This window comes from Enhydra lutris, unplaced genomic scaffold, assembly GCF_002288905.1.
Source record: "Enhydra lutris kenyoni isolate GAN:26980312 unplaced genomic scaffold, ASM228890v2 scaffoldscaffold17, whole genome shotgun sequence".
In the NCBI taxonomy this organism is placed as follows: Eukaryota; Metazoa; Chordata; class Mammalia; order Carnivora; family Mustelidae; genus Enhydra; species Enhydra lutris.
Window position 1 is genome coordinate 46323763 of NW_019154101.1, and position 22066 is coordinate 46345828.

Below are 22066 nucleotides of genomic sequence, written 5' to 3' on the forward strand. Positions count from 1 at the left end.
CCAAGAATTAGAAACAAATAATGTCTCACTAACCTATGATCTGGAATGTGAAAGGAGTTGACTAAGCTGCTCTGAAAATACTTGTTTCCAGTCAGGAAGTACATACAGGTAGCATTTTCATTAATGGTGGTTAGATCTGAGTTCATGGGAAGAATTGTTGGGCCAGTGGTGGGGCAGTAGCACCCTCTCTCTGATTGGTTCTGAATTATTTCTTTAAGCTCAAGAGCAATAGACCATAAACTCGGACACCTGCCTGAGTTTCAGTTAGGGAGCTAAATGAACTGACTGGACCTAATTACATATAAAGCGTCTTGGTCTTAATCTGTATTTCCAAAAGAGAGACAGCTGTGACTCACAATAACAAAGGTGTTTAAATCGACATTGGCTCTGGGTGTTAAAATAAATACACCAGTAGTGACGTTAAGTCTGAGGGCATAGCATGGGGACATTTGTTAATTCCTCTTTTCCTTGACTGAAATCCCTTGTTCTCCCTGTTCCACTTTCTGGTTTTAACCTTTGCATTCCTTTTCTCAGTTCCTGTATGCGGCAGAGAATGGAGAGTCGAAAGGTTATTCTTGTGAACACACAGCAAGGACTAGTGTCTGTTTGCCCAACCCCGTTCTGCTCTGGACAAGCCTCGGTTCAGAGGTCGGCTCTGCTCGCTCTCCAGCTGCTTCAGCCCGATGCCCTGGGAAGACGGGAGCATGTGCGGGAGCACGAGCCTAGGTGCAGAGTAACCCCTCAGGGAATAATATGTGCTCCTAGTGAGAAAGGGTTATGGTAGTATTTAAAGGGAAACTCAGTCTTACTAAAATGTACAGTCCCAAAAAGAGTGGGTCCTACGTTTAAGTCAAGTAGTAAAGTCTGGGCGCTGTCCGTGCTTGAATATTGGCTCCCCGTAACTCACTGCTCACTTGGGAAGTGAGCTGAAGTAAGGCAGAGGCAAGCGTTTACCCCTCTGCTGGGTACAGTGCCTGACACCTGCGAGACCTTCAGAATGTCCTGGCGGAATGAATGAATGAGTGAATCAAGGAGTGAATGGAGAAAGAGAAGCCAGGTGACTGGAATTGTACCGGGTCCGGGTATCCCCAGTGACCAGCAGAATACGCTTGCTAAAGAAAAGAGCAGAGGATGAGGTTAGCGGCCTTAGGATAAAAATTATAGGGAGGTTCCTGGATGGCTTAGTCGGTTAAGCATCTGCCTTCAGCTCAAGTCATGTTTCCGGGGTCCTGGGATTGAGCCCCATGTTGGGCTGCCTGCCCAGCGGGGAGCCTGCTTCTCCCTCTTCCTTGCCTGCCACTCCCCCTGCTTATGCCTGTGCTCTCGCACTCTTTTTCCCTCTGTCAAATAAATAAATAAAATCTTAAAAAAATACAATAAAATCAAAATTATAATAATAGTAAACGTGTATTGAGTTCTTTCATTGGGCCAGGTACAACTCTGGGAGCATTATGTCATTTAATTTTCATCACTGCCCTCTGAGCTGAATTATGATTTATAAATTCTCACAGATGGAGACACTGAGGCTTTGATGGAATAAGGAACTTGTCTGGGGTGATCCTGCTCTTTCTGCCTGGCCAGGACTAGAACATGACTCAGAGTTATGTGGCCCATATGAGGATCAGGCCATTGCCCCTGGCATCATGGCCAGTGTTCCAGCCAGCACGAGCAAAGTGCCACATGAACCAGGGCCCTGCACAGACCTCAAGGCCAGGCTTGCTGTGGTCAGGTTTACCTCCCCACCTTCTTTATTCTTTATACTGCCCCTGTTTTTAGTGCTCCCAAGCTGAGTATGAGAGGCGCCCTTCATCTAGTTTAATCACAAGTGTGTGGTTTTCATTTAGGTATTATCTTTGTAACAATGGTAAGTTTTGGACTTGTAGGTGGTTCTCTTGTCATACTGGATCATCAACAAAGTTGTATTTTGTTAATAGAAACAGGAAAGTTAGGGGAAGGAAGTGGATTGGTGGATTGACATTGTGACAGCATTGTTTTTGTTGTTTTGTTTTAGCTGCCAAGTTTGAGGTGATGTTGGGACATTCAAGCATAAATTTCCAGAAAGGCTTTGGAACTGTGGGATTGACCCTGTGCAAAAGGCCAGCTTTGAAATGCAGATTTTTAGATATCTTTTCATAGAGGTGATAGTTGAAGCTGTGGAAGTGTGTCTAATAAGAAGAGAAAACATTATAAAAGATGTTGCCCAGACCTTAAGATGTCTCTATTTTGCCAGATTCAGGTGCTGTAAGTGTATGCTAATATTCCTGTCTTTTCTGACTCTAGTTTTAGTACTATGTCTCATTTATGTTAACCCACAGAAAATATATTAGCAGTATAACATGCTGCTATATTTACAGTGAAGCAAGATTAGATTTTTAGGATCTCTTTATCAGTCTGGTGGTAACTTTTCCACTCCCAGGCATGCTAGAATGCTTCTAGGCAAAGGATGTTAAGATTTAACCCATAGTTTTAGAAAATATGGTGGATTTTGTTCCCTCCATTTTTGCTGGTTTTGAAGGATAGGAATTTGCAAACTTAACTTTTAAAATCTAGTATAAGAAAAAAGGTACTGAAAATTAGATTAATAGAATTTAATGTTTCTCATGTTTGGAGTAGAGATCTGCCTTCTGACTTGAAAATTATTTAGACTCAAGCATTATAAAGACTTAAACATTATAATCTTGTGTGCATGCACACACGTGTTTCCTCTGGTCCCCATGGCTTTTTTAGTGTAGTCATCTCTGGAGTTTTTTGATCACATACCCTAATCCTAATAATAATTAAAAAATTCCTTGAGCACATATCCCCAATATGTGTATGCTTTAAATAAGTGCAGTCTATATACTACCATGCTAATAAAAGGTGTGCATCATAAAGTGTCCACAGAATAGCAGTAAAAGTCATGGGATGCAGTTCAAACAATATTGTTGATTGTGTTTTTTAATGATCAAAATTTTCTCTCATCAAAAACAGTTTTCTTAGTGAGAATAGTGTAAGCTAACAATCAATACTACAATTTGAAGGTTGGCTTTAACAGTTGTCATTGTTGAAAGGGTAATTCCCCAAGAATCCATAGATTTAGATGGAGGATGAACATCATTAAAGAACAGGGTAATCATTTGTCTGATCCCATTCATTAGTCATGCAAAAGCTGTTAAATTTTGATAGCTGAAATTATACTGTCTTCCCTGATGTCAGTAAGTTCCTGAAAACCAGTTGAAGAATTTTACATTTTTACACTGAGAAATTTAAAAATTCTTGTGAAATTTTCCATTTGAAACACTTTAAATTAGAAAGTTATATTTATAGGTTTTCATACTGACAGTTTTTATAGATGACAAGCATCGTTTTCAGTAACAAAATAATAATATCAAAATAATAATATCAAACATTTCCTCAAATCCATTCTGTAAAATAGTTACTTGATAAAGTATATTTACCTTGAATGGATGAGTCAAGAAAGAAGAGGGTGTGTGTCTGTATGTGTGAGAAAGGGTCTGATATATGTTAGTATGTTAGGTAGCTTACTGCTGATACACTTGTCATCATGAAAAAGCACATTTGGAAGAGTTTTCTTTTTTAATTAAAAAAAAATAATCCTTAGAACATACTTAAGTTTCTAAGGGTAGAATAAAGTTCTAAACATTAGTACTTAATAGAATTCATGCATGCAATAAGATAACTCTGAAGATTATAAAAACAAAATAATTTTTGATACAACCAAAATAATCCTACCTCAAATGTGTATGTTATGACAACTGTATTAAATATGTTTCTAAATCTAGTATCCTTGGAAGATAGTATAAAATCTTGTATCCTTGGAAGAGAGTATAAAAAATACTTGCTTCAGGCTGAAATCATGGGAGTTATTTAAAATAAAAAATTATTAAATTGCGAAGATGACTTACAAAAATGGAAAAAAGAAACCAATGCAAATTGTTTAAGAAAACAGGACCAAAAATGTGGACTGATTCAAAAGAAAACATTAAAAGTATTTATTCAAACTGAGTAATATTTATACGGTTAACAGAAACATATTGAGTGCCTGTTAAATAGTAGGGACCATGCTAATAAAACAGATGAAAAAGCACAATTTTTTCCATTATTAAAATTTTATTGCTTTAATTTATACCATATAATACTGGCTGTTTCAGAAATCGTCATGTATTTCATAATCCATCTCTATCTGACACTCTGATTCCTTAAAACTCAAGTTTCAATCTCTTGCTAGACAGCCTCTCTCATTGTTATCTTTGACTTGGTAGCCTGGTATTTGCTTTCTGGTAAGATAACGTGCAACAGACACCAGACACATTGAACTTGGTGTGTGACCTCATGTTTAGTTAAACAGTGTGAGAACGGTGACTGCCGATGGCTTCTAGGGGTTTAGTCTCCAGCCTGCCCTACTCCCCAGCAATGAAGCTTATTGGTGAGTGTCCGAGTGAGGAGTGTGTTCACCTGGCGCTAAGGGAGAACCTGGCTAACGTGAGCTTAAAAGAACGGAAGTGTTGGTCTCTCTCTAAGTCTGCAGACTGATTTGTTCAGGGCCTGTGTTTTTAGGATTCTCTTGGTCTTTTCCTGATGTTTACTGGCTTAGGGTGGAAAAGTTGCCTCCATACCTCTCGCCCTCACATTGAGGTTCCAAGCAGGAGGGAGGAGGAAGGGCGGGGATGAAGGGCCTGGCATCTGAATCCCTCTGCTTGATCAGGAGAGCAAAGCCTTGTTCAGAAGCTCAGCAGACGTGGGGTCACCTCAGGGGCCAGAGCTGGGTCACAGGGTTACCCAGGTGCCAGGGTGCCCGGGCAAACTGGAACTTTGGTTTTCCAGTCTTCACAGACTGAAAGAAGGTAACTAGTCTAGTGTCTGCCACTACTTCTGCCGTCTGCATCCTTTTTCTGACAGTATAGTGCCTAGTGAGTCCACCAGAGAGGTATTAGTTAAAGAATTTGCCATGTGGGGTGCCTGGGTGGCTCAGTCAGTTAAGCATCTGACTTTGGCTCAGGCCATGATTCCCCAGTCCTGGGATCAAGTCCCATGTTGCTCTCTGCTCAGCGGGGAGTCTGCTTTGCCGGCTCCCTTGGCCAGAAGCTTTTGCCTGCTTGTTCTCTCTGTCAAATAAACAAAATCTTCAGAAAAAAATAATTTGCCATGAAATTATGTTTCTTCGAGATACTTTGCTCAATTGCTGGGAAGTTCCCAGGGCCTTTGACAAGGGAAAGATCACGGGTCCTTTCCTCCCTTTGTGGTGGAAAGTTGTCTTAGGGCCCTCTCCTTCTCCTTAGTTCAGTCCAGCCCCTCCATGGTAAGTTTTGTCAAGTTACTAGAAAATACATACTTTCTGTTTTCTTTCCTCTGCCTTTCACTTTTTCCATGGGAGGTATATAAAAGGTCTTAATCAGTTCTACATCTACCTCAAGTCAGAAAAAAGAAAACTGTATTTGAAGTGTGAAAGTAAGTGAAATAAAGAACTGTTACATCAAATACCTAAAGCCTTTGAAAGTACCCAGAAGGCACTTTGTATATATTTTTGCAGAGGGTCCCATCTAGGGCAAAGAAAGGAAAATTCATGCTTTTGAAGGAATGAGACAGTTGAGCAAGACCCTGGTATTGCTCAGCTCTTTTTGTATTTAATCCTCTCAATGAATCTATGAAAAAAAAAAAAAATGGGTCCATTTCACACAAAAGTGGCAACCAATGTTGAGAGAGAAGCTTTGTAATTGCCCCAAGGCTACCCAGGTGACAGGGCCAGGATTACACTCAGAGAGTCTCACTCAAAAATACACACTCCCCGTCTTCCCTGCAGTTTTCCTTGTTGTCTTCCATCATTTCTCTTTAAACTTGCTCTCCCACAATTATGCACATTAAATCTCTATTAAAAAAACAACAACAACTATCTTATTTAAATTATTTCTCTTTATTTGCTAGTGGCTCCCAAGGTCCAGAGGTACAGCATCAGCTGTGTGTACCCTGGAGTTGACACATGACTAGACATGTCTAGAAGCCTATGGGAGGATTCTAGCGGGGGCTCCTTAATTACCTAACATAACCGTCAGCCTTCTGGGAAAGAACTAATCCGAGGAGAAGAGAGAGTGGAGGAGTGCAAGTTTACTTAAAAGTGCCTCCGAGTAGGGGTTAATCTGACTCAAGTGCAGTGTAATTTATTTAGCCGGTCCTCTCATCCAATCCCGAGGGACTCCTGGAGCCAGGAGGTTGCCCAGTGAAAGAGCTACAGACATCTTCACTGCGATTTTCACGGGTCGTTGAGTGTTCATGCCAGGTCAGCCCATTCAGCAGCACCAGCCCAGACAGTTTATCGCCCAGGCGCCGGTGGGGGTGGGTCACCAGGGCTTGGGTAGGTCTTGCTTGACAGGGTATGGAGTTGTAAGGGTAAAAATTCTTTGTCTTTGGGCTGTGATAACAAAATTGGGTATCTTAGAAACAGTATAAATGTATTTCGTACAGTTTGAAGGCTGGACATTCAAGATCAGGGTGCCAGCATGGTTGGGTTCTGGAAAAAGCCCTTTGCTGCTTGCAGACAGCTGACTCCTGGCTGTGTCCTCACATGGTGGAAGGGGGCAGGGATGCTCTTAGGTCTCTTTCATAAGGACACTAATCCCATTCACAAGGGTTCTGTCCTCATAAAATAATCACCTTCCATAGGCCCCCACCTTCTAAGATCACCACCTTGGGGGTTAGGTTTCAACATACGAATTTTGAGGGGAATACAGATCATTTATTGATACAGGGCCTCTTAAAAGCTTGGCTCAGAGCTTTGGAAATACTGGGGGAATGGATGGGAGTGTGAGAACCCCATGGTAGCTGTTGGAAGCGGAGACAGGGAAATATTGGTATATTTATTTGCTTCTTTTGCAATTTCCATCAATTTGCAGATATACCAACAATTAAAACATTTGGGCCAAACAAAATACGACATTATACACTTGCAGTTTTTAAAATTAACTGACAATAGCATTTATTCAAATATACAGTCACATACAACTTTCTTCTTCAGTATCATTGTCAATGTTAAAAGCAAAGCCTTTTTCACATTCAGGGTCTACAGACCGTTCTGAATTATTTAGGTAATTTACAGTTAAATGTAGCGTCCTAGACACACTGCTTTTAAAAATCATACAGCTTTAGCATTAATTGAGAAATATTGACGTTTGATCTATATTCCTTTTTGGCTAAACTTCAGTTACATTTGTTCCTAAATTAAATTACCAACTCCGTTTGATTTCTAGAACATCACCTGGAAATCTTTGATGTTCAGGGCTGGAGTGATAATTCTTTAATCATCCGTTCAGTTAATATTTACTGAGGGCCTCCTGCTTTTTTTTTTTTTGTCAGCATAGTGTCTGTGCTGACAGAAGTGATGTTGTGGAGAGAGGTGAGCCTAAAGTCAAGTACAGAGGCTAATAAATAAAATTTTAATAAATTTAGACAATAGATCTTGAGCAAAGGTGGTTAGGGAGGACTCTCCGTGGTAGAGCATCCTAAAGGACAAGAGAACCAACACTGCTGAGAGTCAGGATGAAGCCTTTCTGTCACCTTGGCCCTTCCATGTGTGAAAATCCTGTCTGTTCGTTAACAACCATGTAGTGAGTGTTTGCCACATGCCAGACATGCTTCGAGGCCCTGGGGGTACAGCAGTGAACAAAACAGGAGACAAAATCCCTGGCCTGGTGGAATTTATATTCTATTAGGGGAGATAGGGAAATAAATATGGAAAACGTACAGTATGTCAGATGCTAAGTGCTGTGGTAACAAATGGAGCCTTGAAGGAAGTAGGGAGTTGGGGGGTGGGGTGCTGGAAAAATGTAAAACCTGGTTGTCAGGGAGGCCTCATTAAGAGATTGAACTTTGAGCCAGAAATGGGAATCTTTGGTCTAGTTCAGGGCTGGCAAACTTTGTAAAGGACAGACATTTTCTTCAGGTTTTGGGAGCCCTGTGCCTCCGTTGCAGCCCTCAGCTTTGCCACAGATAGTATGGAAATGAGTGGTTGCAGCCATCTTCCAATACAACTTTATTTATGGACACTGAAATTTGTATCTCATATGATTTTTACGTGTCATCAAGTACTATTTTTTTTTTGACCCCATTAAAAATTATCCCATTTTTGACCGTGGGCTATCCAAAAACTGTTATGAGCTAAATTTAGCCTGTGGGCCATAGTTTGCCTTCTCATAATCTAGTTTAAGAGATTTTGGATTATCTGTGCCTTTTAATTGCTGTGGATGATGTGTAATGGTGTATGTTTGAATAATAAAATCTAAATCTCATGCTTTTCTTTCTTTTTCTGTTTGGGGTCCAACACCTTTTTTTTTTTTTTTTATCCTTTTTTGGCAGTCATTTTGTGAAAATAATGAAAATTCATCTGTTCATTCAGTGACATATTCATTTCACTTAAATTTATGTCTTACGGCTTTTATTTTTAGGCTCTGCTATGCAGTAATAGCTTTTATTTTCAATCCATCATACTTGTATTTCTGAAGACATTTTAAGTAGCAGTTAAGAATTTTCTTCCGATAAAGCTATGGAAAAACTGGACAGAGTGGCTTAAGCAATTCAGGGTTAATTTGTCTAATACAGAAAGGTTTAGAGCTGGCTGCACAGCATCAAGGACCCAAGATCCTGTCTTTCTGCTTGGCCATTCTTAGCATATGGTGTTTGTTTTCACAGTTGCAGAATGGTTTCTGCACCTCCAGGCACCACTTCTGTATTCCTTCAAGAGAGGAGGGAGAAGGACATAATGGACTTCGTGTTTCCATTAATTAAGTGAAGCCCTCCGGAGAACGTCTGCCTTGTCTCTCTCATTGGCCAGAACTGTGTCATATGACGACCCTGTGGTTCCAGAGGAGTCTGGGTAAAACAGGGTTTTGTAGTGGAGCGCATTGCTTTTCCAAACAAAACCAGGCTTCTGGTACTAAGAAAGGAAGGGAGATGGGCTCCTGGGTAAAAACTAGCATTATCTGCCGAGGCTTCTTAGTGTGTTAAAAACAAAACAACAACAACAAAAAAAAAACCCGAGTTATGTAGGTCCTTGATCACAGCTGAATTTTCATGCGTGACAGCGACGGTAATTCCACTGTTGCCCCACAGTTTACTTCTCTTCCACTTTCACTTCATGTGTCTTTTGATATTGATTGTTACATCAATATCATTTACATTTTGTACATTTTGTTTCAGGATAGTTGAAATGGGAGGATAAAGCTCCTTGGGACAGGGAGGTACCAAGGTGGTATATGTTGGTGTTATTTGAATTCTGGGTTTATGCCAGCACATGCAGCGCCGTGGGCAGCTTCCTGTTGCCACGTGGGAATCCTTTCTATTACCTGGGGCCCCACCCAGCAAGCCGTCCCTTCTTCCAAGTCCCCGCTGCCCAAGCTGGCCTGTCCCCCTGCCACATAAGCCTGGGCTTCCGCAGTTCCAGGCCCCATTCACCCCAGCAGGTCTTAAAAATAGCCAGTAGTGGCGGCTTGTGACTCATCTTCCTTCCTGATGCTAATGTCACAGATATCCACTCCAAAACTTCCTGCTCTGGGTTAAATTTCTGCCCTTTGTTTATTTGAATGATTTGCTGTAGTATTAATTTTCTGTGGCCTTAGCTCTTTCTTAAGAAAAATTGATTTTTATTTTATTATTTTTTAAAGATTTTATTTATTTATTTGACAGAGACAGACACAGTGAGAGAGGGAACACAAGTAGGGGGAATGGAAGAGGGTGAAGCAGGACCCTGGGATCATGACCCCAGCCAAAGGCAGACACTTAACGACTGAGTCACCCAGGCACCCCCAAGAAAAATTTCTTTTTAATCATCTGGCTTTTCTTAGAAGTTTGAATAAACATGGAGGCCAGTGAGAACAACATGCTCTGACTCCTGGGGCTTCATGTCCTGTTGGAAAACCCGATTTATATAAAACACCGCATCTTGGGACGCCTGGAAGGCTCAGTTGGTTAAGCCACCGCCTTCGGCTCAGGTCATGAACCCAGAGTCCCTGAATCGAGTCCCGCATCAGCTCCCAGCTCTGTCGGGGAGTCTGTTTTTCCCTCTGACCTTCTCCCGTCTCATGCTCTCTCTTTCTCTCAAATAAATAAATAAAATCTTTAAAAAACAAAAACAAAAACAACCAACCCCACAAAAAAACACCACCACATCTCTATGGCTATATACTACTGTTCCCTTCTATATGAAGCTCTCTTTCTCAACATAACTTTCTTCTCTTTTTATCTTTTGGATATTGACATATTCACACTGTTCAAAAACGTTTAAAGTTCTCACTCGTACTTTGTTCCTGTCGCCCAGTTCCCAGCCCCCTAGCCTCTAGACATCTATTTCTGTTAGTTTTTTATATAACTCTCAAGAATTCATTTTTTAATTTATTTTTTATTTTTTTAAAATTTCTTTTCAGTGTACCAGAATTCATTGTTTATGCATCACACCCGGTGCTCCATGCAATACGTGCCCTCCATAATACCCACCACTAGGCTCACCCAACCTTCCACCCCCCGCCCTTTCAAAACCCTCAGATTGTTTTTCAGAGTCCATAGTCTCTCATGGTTCGTCTCCTCCTCCAATTTCCCCCAACTCCCTTCTTCTCTCCTTCTCCCCATGTCCTCTGTGTTATTTCTTATGCTCCACAAATAAGTGAAACCATGTGATAATTGACTCTCTCTGCTTGACTTATTTCACTCAGCATAATCTCTTCCAGTCCCGTCCATGTTGCTACAAAAGTTGGGTATTCATCCTTTCTGATGGAGGCATAATACTCAATAGTGTATAAAGATCACATCTTCCTTATCCATTTGTCCGTCAAAGGGCATCGTGGTTCTTTCCACAGTTTGTAGACTGTGGCCATTGCTGCTATGATCATTGGGGTACAGATAGCCCTTCTTTTGACTACATCTGTATCTTTGGGGTAAATACCCAGTAGTGCAATGGCAGGGTCATAGGGAAGCTCTATTTTTAATTTCTTAAGGAATCTCCACACTGTTTTCCAAAGTGGCTGCACCAGCTTGCATTCCCACCAACAGTGTAGGAGAGTTCCCCTCTCTCCACATCCTCTCCAACACATGTTGTTTACTATCTTGTTAATTGTGGCGGTTCTAATGGTTTTGATTTGAATCTCCCTGATGGCTAGTGATGATGAACATTTTTTCATGTGTCTGATAGCCATTTGTATGTCATTGTATGACACAGAAGTGTCTGTTCATGTCATCCGCCCATTTTTTGGACATGATTATCTGTTTTTGTGTGTGTTGAGTTTAAGAAGTTCTTTATAGATCTAGATATCAGCCTTTTGTCTGTACTGTCATTTGTGAATATCTTCTCCCATTCCGTGGGTTGCCTCTTTGTTTTGTTGATTGTTTCCTTTGCTGTGCAGAAGCTTTTGATCTTGATGAAGTCCCAAAAATTCGTTTTCGCTTTTGTTTCCTTTGCCTTTGGAGACATATCTTGAAAGAAGTTGCTGTGGCTGATGTTGAAGAGGTTACTGCCTATGTACTCCTATAGGATTCTGATGGATTCCTGCCTCACCATACACAAAGATAAACTCAAGAGTTCATTTTTAACATAAATAAAAGCAAATACAAATGTGTTCCTTTATTTTTTCTATTTTTAAAAAGTGTTCCTAGTCTATGCACAGTTCTCTTCCTTGTTTTTTCTACCCCCCCCCCCCACTTTCTAATGTCCTCTGGAGATCTTTCATGGCAGTGTTAACGGTACATACAGAGCTTCTCCTTTTTTGTTTTTTAGTTGTGCAGTATTAAGTGATCTCTTTGAAACACAAACCTACTCCTGCCTTCTCTGCTTTCCTCTTTTAAACCAGAGATATAATTATTTACATTTTACTCCCTGTACTACGGTCAGTTATCACCTTTGTTAGTAACTATCCTTTGCTTCTTGAGCATTGTTAGTGTGTAATGATGCGTTTGAATTTCTTTTATTTTTTTTAAAGTTTTATTTATTTATTTGACAGAGAGAGAGATCACAAGTAGGCAGAGAGGCAGTCAGAGAGAGAGGAGGAAGCAGGCTCCCTGCTGAGCAGAGAGCCTGATGCGGGCCTCCATCCCAGGACCCTGGGACCATGACCTGAGCTGAAGGCAGAGGCTTTAACCCACTGAGCCACCCAGGCGCCCTGAATTTCTTTCTTTTTTTTTTTTTTTTAAAGATTTTTATTTATTTATTTGACAGAGATCACAAGTAGGCAGAGTGGCAGGCAAAAAGAGAGGAGGAAGTAGGCTCCCGAAAGAGAGGAGGAAGTAGGCTACCCGCTGAGCAGGGAGCCTGATGCGGGCCTCCATCCCAGGACCCTGGGATCATGACCTGAGCCGAAGGCAGAGGCTTTAACCCACTGAGCCACCCAGGTGCCCCCTGAATTTCTTTTTTAAACAGCGGCCAGTTTGTTCCTTTCCCTCAGTTTTATTACAATATGACTGACATATAATATTGCGTAAGTGTAAGGTATACAACACAATGATTTGATATATGTATATATTGTGAAATGATTACCACAGTTAACACATCCATCACTCACATCATTTGAACTTTAATATTGTGTGATACATCTTTCAAATATTGGCTGTAAGGAGCGAGGGGTGTTGAGCCATGAACCCTTTCACACATTGCTAATGGGAACATATATTGACATGGACTTTTTGAAAAGCAGTTTAGCATGTGTTCATCAGGAGCCTGAAAAATGTCTCTACCCTTTGATTTGAGTTTCATTCATAGGGCTTTGTCACTAAAACAGTGTTGAAAGTTACAGTCAAAGATTTCTAAATAAAGATGTTCACTACATGATACTTCTAGTGGTGGAAGTTACAAGTATTCTAAATACCAATAATTGAAAATAAGTTAACATGGGGCGCCTGGGTGGCTCAGTGGGTTAAAGCCTCTGCTTTCGGCTCAGGTCATGATCCCAGGGTCCTGGGATCGAGCCCCGCATCGGGCTCTCTGCTCCGCGGGGAGCCTGCTTCCTCCTCTCTCTCTGCCTGCCTCTCTGCCTACTTGTGATCTCTGTCTGTCAAATAAATAAAATCTTTAAAATAAAAAAAAAAGAAAAAAAAATAAGTTAACAAAAAACATGTACATGATGGATTGCTAAGCACATATTTCATGCTTTTGAAAAATTTTTAATGACAGGACAGTACACAGGGTGTACTTTTGAGTTAAAGGGGCAAGATGCACTATTTTTGTTGAGGGTGATCCTGTGAAAGGAACGGCCAGTTGAGATATAGGGGATTATAGTCCACTAATAAATGTGTGTATGTGGTGGGGGGAGCTAGGGAACTGGGTATTAAAGAAGCTATGTATGTATCTTTGATATATCCTAGTATTGAGAGTATCTGAGTTTTTAGGCACTCACATTTTGGGGAAGATGTAGAGGTGGGATGGATATTATGTTGTATATACATTATATGGAAAACTCAAGTGTGACTGTGTGTCAGTTTCATTTTTGATCACTCATGAACATTTGAAATGTATTGCATATGTAAAGCTCTACATATGGACGTTAAATCCAAACCCCTTCCTCCAATTAGATTTTGAGAGGATTGCAGGTAACTTCTTGTTAGGTTGTTTTACAATTTCTAAACTTATAAAAATGCAAATACATTGCTTTCATAGTCAAAGGAACTGGATCATGAAGGACATTGTGCTATGCTAAGAAATGCGTGTGTTCTTCCAAGGGCAATGGGGACCCACTAAATAAACAGGACAACGACATGATTGTCTTAACAAGAACACATATAAGACCTTGATCAAAATAGGTGACCACGGGGTGCCTGGGTGGCTCAGTGGGTTAAATCCTCTCCCTACGGCTTAGGTCATGATCCCAGAGTCCTGGGATTGAGCTCCGCATTGGGCTCTCTGCTCGGCGGGGGACCTACTTCTCTCTCTCTCTGCCTGCCTGTCTTCCTACTTGTGATCTCTGTCAAATAAATAAATAAAAATCTTAAAAAAAAAATAGGTGACCACTTTGACCTCAGCGTCAGCCTTGTTTATTTTAAGCCTTATAGGGCTATAAAGGGAAATGAAGCAGGATAAAAAATACTTTGTTTTGCAAGCCAAAGTTTCAGAATAATACAACTACATTTCTGAAATTGTGTACCAGTGAGGGGAAAAAAGGTAACTTTTTCAGAAATTAGAAAGAGCTTAATTCAAGAAACTAAGATAATACATCAAACTACCATACGTAGTTCCCTTGTTTTCTGATACCACTGAGTGTAAAGATTCCTATTTGGCTAGCGTTGTATTTCTGTCCATACTAACTGTGCAATCTTGTTAGTTATTCATAGGCTTCAACTCAGTGATCAAAAACTGTGTGCTCATGGCATACAACAGATTTCCATCTCAGAAGCACATGTTATTGAGGCTTTTGGGGGGAAGGTGGAGGAAATTGGTAGGGCAATCAGTATATGAATGTTTGTTCTTCAGACATTCTGTTTTTTGGATGAGAGGTCTTTCTGGTGACTTGATCTCTCAAAAAGATTTTTTTCTATGGCCATTATAAAATTACTTCACTGCTTAAGTTTGTTCTCCATGTACATTTCCCAGATTCACTTTAGAAAAAGCAAGCCTCTTGAATCATGTTCTACATGCTGTGTTTAAGATACTAACTATTGTCACCCTGTCTGAATTATTTAATATGTGCCCTTAAATAAGAAGATTGATAAGATTTTGAAAACCTACAGATGTGTTTGCTGCTCTTCAAGAGCATACCTGACTCCTGGTGACTGAAGAAGGAAACATGAAGATGAGAGGAACAAAAAGGGTTAAGTTCAAAGTAAGATGATGCTTGTTTATTTTCACCTTCGAGGCAGAGAACATTTTTCTCTTGTGAACTGATGAAAAGATGCTTTCATGACAGTGGCTACAGCTGTGGAATATCTGAAAGAGACTGCTGAAGGGGAATAAAAATGTTGCTGCTCCCGGGAATCGGTGAAATGTTGACATCTCAGATGGGCTATACGTGGTTTTCAAATGGTTTTGGCAGAGGGAGCTTTCGTGATTGTAAATGTCAACTTCTGTAAGTGGGAGGGAGAATGGTTATGGCCTGCTGAGAACTGAGTCCCCTCACCTCATACATAATCTGATCCTTCCAGGTTGTGCCCCAGAGTTCTGGGGCGTCTAGGTGAAGAAATCATCATGTCAGGATTTGCCTAGACTTCTGCTGGATATCCAGTGAGAGGATGGTGCTTGGTGCCTACGGATATTGCCTTTTTTTTTTTTAATTTTTTTTTTTTTTATCAGTGATCTCTGACAATAAGAAATCAAATCTAGTTCAATTTGGAAATCTTTACATATTGTTTCAGATGAGCCTGTCTCCTTATTTGTTTGTCTTCCCTCTTTAGATAAAGAAGAAGCAGCAGGATGTGGTTAGATTTCTGGAAGCCAACAAGATAGAGTTTGAGGAGGTGGATATCACGATGTCAGAAGAACAAAGACAATGGATGTACAAAAACATCCCCCCAGAAAAGAAGCCTGCTCAGGGCAACCCTCTGCCACCTCAGATATTTAATGGTGACCGATACTGTGGAGTAAGTAGCAGATTGTTATCACACTGTTATTCGGGTGATTCGAAACACGTTACCTAGAGTGAAATCAGGTTTTTTCAGGGAGGACTGTGACCTCTTCACCCTGTACCATTCAGGTTCACAGTGTAAAAGAGGGTATATGAGTCCCAGGACACAGACGATGTGTGAATGTGAGTGCATGCTTGTCTGTCTTCCTGTCTCTCTGCTTGAGGAAAGTGGTGGGAAGGGAAGGGGAGTGTTTGTGTTTAATGTGTTGTAAATTTTAAAGCAGATTTTTTGATTAATACATTTTGGGGGCAGAATGGAAGGGATAGTTCTTGAACCTTTACTTCTCTATGTTATAAAAAACTGCTAATAGCCAATTATAAACCAGAATTGTTTTTTGTTCATTTTTTTTTATGGTAGTGAGTCAGATGGGTCATTATGAACACCTGAGATACATTAGGTGCCTTCTTTCTGTATGTAGCATATGAGAAGATGAAGTCACATTTGTCTAATTATCTATTTTCCTTCTCCCTGGGTTAAGGAAAAAAAAACCAAGCAACTTCTTCCTAATGAGTAGTTAGGATTTGCCCTTGTCATACTCCAAGTGTATAATTGTTTATTTTAGAACCTGTACTACAGTTCTTTAAGGGTGGCCTGGAGAAGGGGAAGGGGCTCTAGTACTGAGGTGCTTAAGGTAAGTAGCTGGGTTATATTGGAGTGGAGAAAATGGATAATGATGCTTTAGATACCTTGAAAGGAAACAGTTTCCCTATGCATAAGAGAGAAAGAGATGTTGAAACGTAAAGCCATAAAGATTGTGCACAGACTTCTTGAATTCATGTCAGGTTAAAATCCTGAACATGGCGCTAGATTTAGATAGTTCTTGTATAACTTTATGTTTGTGTTGACACCTTTGGGAAGTCATTTCCCTTAAAGTATCAGTTTTCTCATCTTTAAGCAAAGGATGATAATACCTGTCTTACTTCCCCAGGATATTTTGTGACTATAAAGTACTTTTTAAGAATAAAGCTTATTGTTTTAACTGTGGAATTTTTTACATTGTGATCTCGTATTTTGTTAGGGGAGTATGTGGTAATTGAAGGTATATCCCATTCATGATTACAAACCCTAGAAAATGAACTCTCATGTCTGCAAACTGAAATGAGGTAGAGCTGAAACTGTATATAAACTGTACAGTTCAAAACAAAGCAAAACTCTTAGTCAAATAGTGCTATAAGACTTTAAAATCTAGCCGTTTTCTGTCCCTCAGAGTTCTCAGGTATGCGAATTCCTTTGTTCTGGTTTTGTAGTTGAGTCATAATTCTGCTGGGTATAGAATTCTAGGTTGGGAAGAGTGTTGGTGGTTTTGCTTCATTATCATCTGGTGCCTAGTGCTGCAGTGGAGAAGTTTAATGCCCTTTTCCTTGATCTTTTGTATGTTTTTACCAGTTTCTTCTTCCCAGGTTTTTAATGTCTCTTATTCATAAGTGTATCCTGAAATTTTTTGGTGAATTACCATAATGTAATCTATGTTATATGTACACTGTGTTACTCAGTTCACTGTGCTGTGTGTTCAGTAGGTCCCTATTATCCAAGAATTACATGATTATTAAATATGTTTTTATATTATTTTCTTTGAAAAATTTCTCCCTGCTTTTTCCCCGTTCTTTTTATCTAGAATACGTATAAATTTACATGTGAACTTCTTACACTGATTTTCTTATATTCTTATCCTTTTATTTTGTATTGTCCTCTTTAACTTTTTGTTCTACTTTGTGGAAGATTTCTTTAACTTAATCTCTGAATTTTTTCATTGAACTTTTATGTCATCTTTTTTTTTCCTTTCTTACATCCTGATTTTTTCTTTTTAATAATGTGCTTTTATAAGATGAGTATAAGATCTTAGCTCAGTGTAGATGTTAAATATGATTTCTTTAGGTTTTCTTCTCTTAGTAGTACTGTTCTTGTTCTACTAATTCACTTTTTTTTCACATGCTTATTTTGGTCTTTTCTATCCTCAGATATCTGGTGATCCTTGTCTTTTGTTTAAGAGTTGAGGCACTAGAAAGCTAATTAGAAGCTGTGTATGTGCTCATATATATGTGTGGGGGCTTGTTTTGTACCAGACTTCTCTGTAGTTTGACTGGGTAGCCTGTTATATTCTTGTGGTAGATACGGATAATAAAATCTGCAGGTCTTTTTTCAGTGATGATTTAATTTTTCTGGAGAATGGCTCTTCGGTCTCTTGCTTTGGGGATATCAGCCAGGCTACTGGAGTTCTGGACCTATAGGCTGAGAGAGCTGGAGGGTTTTGCTCACTGCTATTCACCTTCACATCACTGTTTTCACCCCCCTACCCTTCCATGTTGCTTGTTTGTAAGTTTATTGCTTCCCAGAAGCCATATTTATGAATAGTATACCTTCTAGTTCCTTTGGAGAGAGTGAGGTACCCTCGAAATCTAACTGCTGTGTATGTAGATTTTCAGTCTCCCTGTTTTCTGCCTTTGCCCACTCACCACACCTTCACAATAGCTAATGCCTCCATTCCTGACGTCTCAGGCGGGGGGGGGGGGGGGGGGGCGCCCCCTGCAGCTTGTTCAGACACTGAGGTTTGATCTCTTCTGCTCTCTCATGCCCCTCACCATTTCTCTCCTCACTGCCTGCATAGGTGGTGGTTCAGAGCTATAGCAGTCTCCTAGTTTTATTTTTTTTAAATGGTATTTCTGGTTTTTTTAAAAAAAATTCTTGTTTTGTTGATTTTTCAAGATAAAGGAGGAAGAGACATCTTTGTCTGTCATCATGAAAATAGAAGTCTATTTTTCAGAGCCCTTTTAATACAGGAATGTATTGAATGAATAAAAGAATATAATGTGAAAGAAAGTTAATTCCTTACCCTTGCTTTATGACTTTCTTTTTCCTTTACCCTTCTTTATGACTTTCTAAATTTCTGTGTATCTTTGGCTTACAGAGTCTATGGACATTTTTTTCAGATGGACTGTCTGGGAGCTGGCTAGAGGCTTACCCATTGATTAAACTGTGCTGGATAAATGGCATCCTCTCTGACTAAGCAGTGTTAGTCCCGTGGGGATGGTGACAGCAGCACTTTACACACTCTGTCTTTATAGTTTGTGCTGGCGGAGTTTGGAAGACAGTGTCTGCTCTTATCACCATCAAGTCAATTCAACTTTGACAGAAGCAAAAGCATTAGAGGGCAACTAGCTATGGTCTCATTCATCCTGCCTGCTCCTGTATGCCTTGCTTTACCTAGTGACAGTTTAGGAGTGGTCTTATCTGGTTGGGTAGCTTGTGGAAACCTGCTGCCTTGCAAGGGACAGAATCCAGTGAACGTGAAGATTCTCCTGTTCCCCAGAATTGGCTGGAAACTTACTACTTTATTTTAAACTGGGTGAGCTAGCCATGGGAGACATAAATAGCTGCTAAGCTACTTGGTAATCAGTGTAGACCATTTCCTTCTCTCTGCCCTTTAGTATTTGAATAATCTGCCTGTAGGGAAGAATTCCGCCACTGAATGGGAGCTCATTGGCATGTTCAGTCACTTCTCACCCCAGATTTTGAACATTGAGGGGATAGGGCAGCAACACAGGAGCGGTTGGACAGGGGTCTTGGGGTCAGGAATAGCCATGGCAGGTGTCCTAATGGGGCAAATCCCTGGTGTGGCCGGGGTGTGTTCTTGGCCACCCAGACATAGAAGTTCATCTTATAAATTGGTTCTCCAGCTTTAATGTGGATTCACAACTTCCTGCTCTACTGCCATAAGTTCCTGTCCTGTTAAGTTGCTAATGTCCATTTTAGTTGTTTGTAGTCAAGAACCCAAATTGCACAGACTGGTTGTTCTTGCTATTTCCTGGGAGTATCCCTACCATGAGCAAGATTCTTCTCTGGCAATGGGTAACCTAAAGGTAAACCATTTCTAGACTTTTCTGATGGGTTTTACAGTATCTGATTTGGTTTTTGGAAAGCCCATGGTCCTCATGTTCAAGGTTTAAGCTTTGTCCTCTCTGTGTGTGGAACTGGCATGTGTGGAGTGCACCAGAAGTGAAAATGGCACACATCTGCACTAAAGGAAAGTATCTTCTCCCTTTTCATTTCTTTTCTCCCTCCCTATTCGGTGGAGGGTGGGGAAGATTTGGATTTTTAAAAATACATTTAAATTAAATTAAATAAATATTAAAAATATTTGATTAAAATCATACATTGTAAAAGTTACTATCTTACTTTTGGGTGTACAGTTTAGTAGTGTTAAGTATATTCATTGCTGTACTACAGATACCCGGAGCTTTTTCTTCTTGCAGAACTGAAACTCTATACCCATTAAACAACTCCCATTTGTCCTCTCCCCTGAGACCTTGATAATAGTCGTTCTGCTTTCTACCTATGAATTTGACTATGTTAGATACCTCATAGAAGTGAAATCATGCAATGTTTGTCCTTTTGTGACTAGTTTATTTCACTTAGCATAATGTCCTCAAGGTTCATCCATGTTGTTGAATGTCTTAGTCCCTCAAGACTGCTGTAACAAAATGCCACAGACTGGGTATCTTGCAAACAACAGATTCTTACAGTTCTGGAAGCTGGAAGTCTAAGATCAGGGTGATAGTTGGGTTCTGATGAAGATGCTGTTCTGGATTGTAGACTTCCAACTTCTGGAAATGTCCTTACATGGTGGAAGGGGACAGGGGACCTCTTTTATAAGGGTTTTAATCCTATCCTTGATTAGGATACCCTCTACCCTCATGGCCTGATCACCTCCTAAAGGCGTTTAAGCATCAGGATTTCAGCATGAATTTCGGGGGATACAAACATTTAGCCTATAGCATTGAAGCAGGTGACAAGATTTCAGTTCTTTTTAAGGCTTCTGTTGTGTGTATATATCCATTTTTTTAATCCATTCATTCATTGACGGATTGGGCTGCTTCCACCTCCTTGCTGTTGTGAATGGTACTGCTTTGAACATGGGTTTGCAAATATCTCTTTGAGATTTTACTTTCAGTTGTTTTAGATATATACATAGAAGTGGGATTGTTGCATCACATGGTAGTTCTATTTTTAATTTTATGAAGAACCATCATACGGTTTTCCATAATGGTTGTGCCATTTTACAGTCCCATCAGCAGTACCCAAGGATTCCAACTGCTCCACATCCCCATGCATACTTGTTTTCTTTTTTCAGTTTCATCTTGTTTTGAGAGCAGCCATTCTAATAGGTGTGAGGTGGTATCTCATTGTGATTTTGATTTGCATTTCTCTGATGATTAGTGACATTGAGCATTCCATACACTTAATGGTACAATTGTATATCATTTTTGAAACAATGTCTATTCAAGTCCATTGCCCATTTTTAAATCAGGTTATTTGATTTTTTGTTGTTGAGTCTTAAGAGTTCTTGGTATATTCTGGATATTAACCCCTTACCACGTATCTGATTTGCAAATATCTTCCCCCATTCTTAGGTTGACTTTTACACTGTTGATTGTATTCTTTGATAAACAAAGTTTTAAAATTTGATGTAGTCCCATTTGTCTATTTTTGCTTTCATTGACTGTGCTTTTGGAGTCATACCTACGATCATTACTTGCCAAATAGTTTCAGGTTTTATATTTAGTCTTCAATTCATTTTTTAGTTAATTTTTATATATGGTATAAGATAAGGGTTCAACTTCATTCATTTGCATGTGCATTTGTTTTCCTAGCACTGTGTGTTGAAGAAACTGTCCTATCCCCATTGAGAGTGGTCTTGGGGCACCTTTGTTGAAGATCATTTGATCATATAAACGTGGGTTTATTTTTTGGACTCCCATCAGTAACAGTGGTCCATGTGTCTGTCTTTATGCCAGTACTACACTGTTTTGATTACTGTAGCTTTGTAATATGTTTTGAAATCAGGAAATGCAAGTCCTCCAACTTGGTCCATTTAATTGGAGCCTAGAAGTAGACTAGAGATGGGTTAGAATAATCTCAAGGAGGTGCAGAAAGGCTGAATGACCCGGAGTGGTTCCTCGTGGCCTCTCCTCTCCTATTCTTTCTTTCCCATCAAGGGAGACAAGGAGATATGTTAGTGTCTTCTAACCATTGGTGGAGGCTCAGAAGCACAGCACAGAACACCTAAATGTATGTAGTTGTATTGTTTCTACATTTTAAGTGTGTTTGGGCATCTTTTTGAAGCATGCAGAACCAACTCCCTTAATGATCAGTTTTAAAATCCCTGATTCATGCATATGATTTTATTTTCTAAAAATCGTATATTTGAATTTGAATATATTGAATTTGAACATATAAATATATATCTCCACACATAAATGTAAGAAATGATTTTCAGCTAGAAATCTTGTAAGAAGTTGTTGGAAAGAGATATTTAAAGAGATTTTCTTATTGAATTGGTTATCCAACATTATTATTGTTGTTACTTTTTTCTCCCAGCACTAAAATGAATATGGAAGTAGAGAATATTTGAAAAACGAGAATAAGAAAGGGGGAACAATAAATACTACCTTTCAAATACAACTGCAAACATTTGGCCTATACATGT

The 22066-nt window shown here is 39.7% G+C and overlaps 1 protein-coding gene across 1 annotated transcript in view; it reads left to right on the top strand.

The window, feature by feature from the left end:
- Nucleotides 1–22066, top strand: part of LOC111147684 (SH3 domain binding glutamate rich protein like 2) — a 57658-nt gene that overhangs the window by 24408 nt on the left and 11184 nt on the right. Inside the window, exon 2 of the mRNA XM_022503904.1 lies at nt 15352–15537. Coding sequence (XP_022359612.1) covers nt 15352–15537 — 186 coding nt within the window. The remainder of the gene's footprint in view (nt 1–15351; nt 15538–22066) is intronic.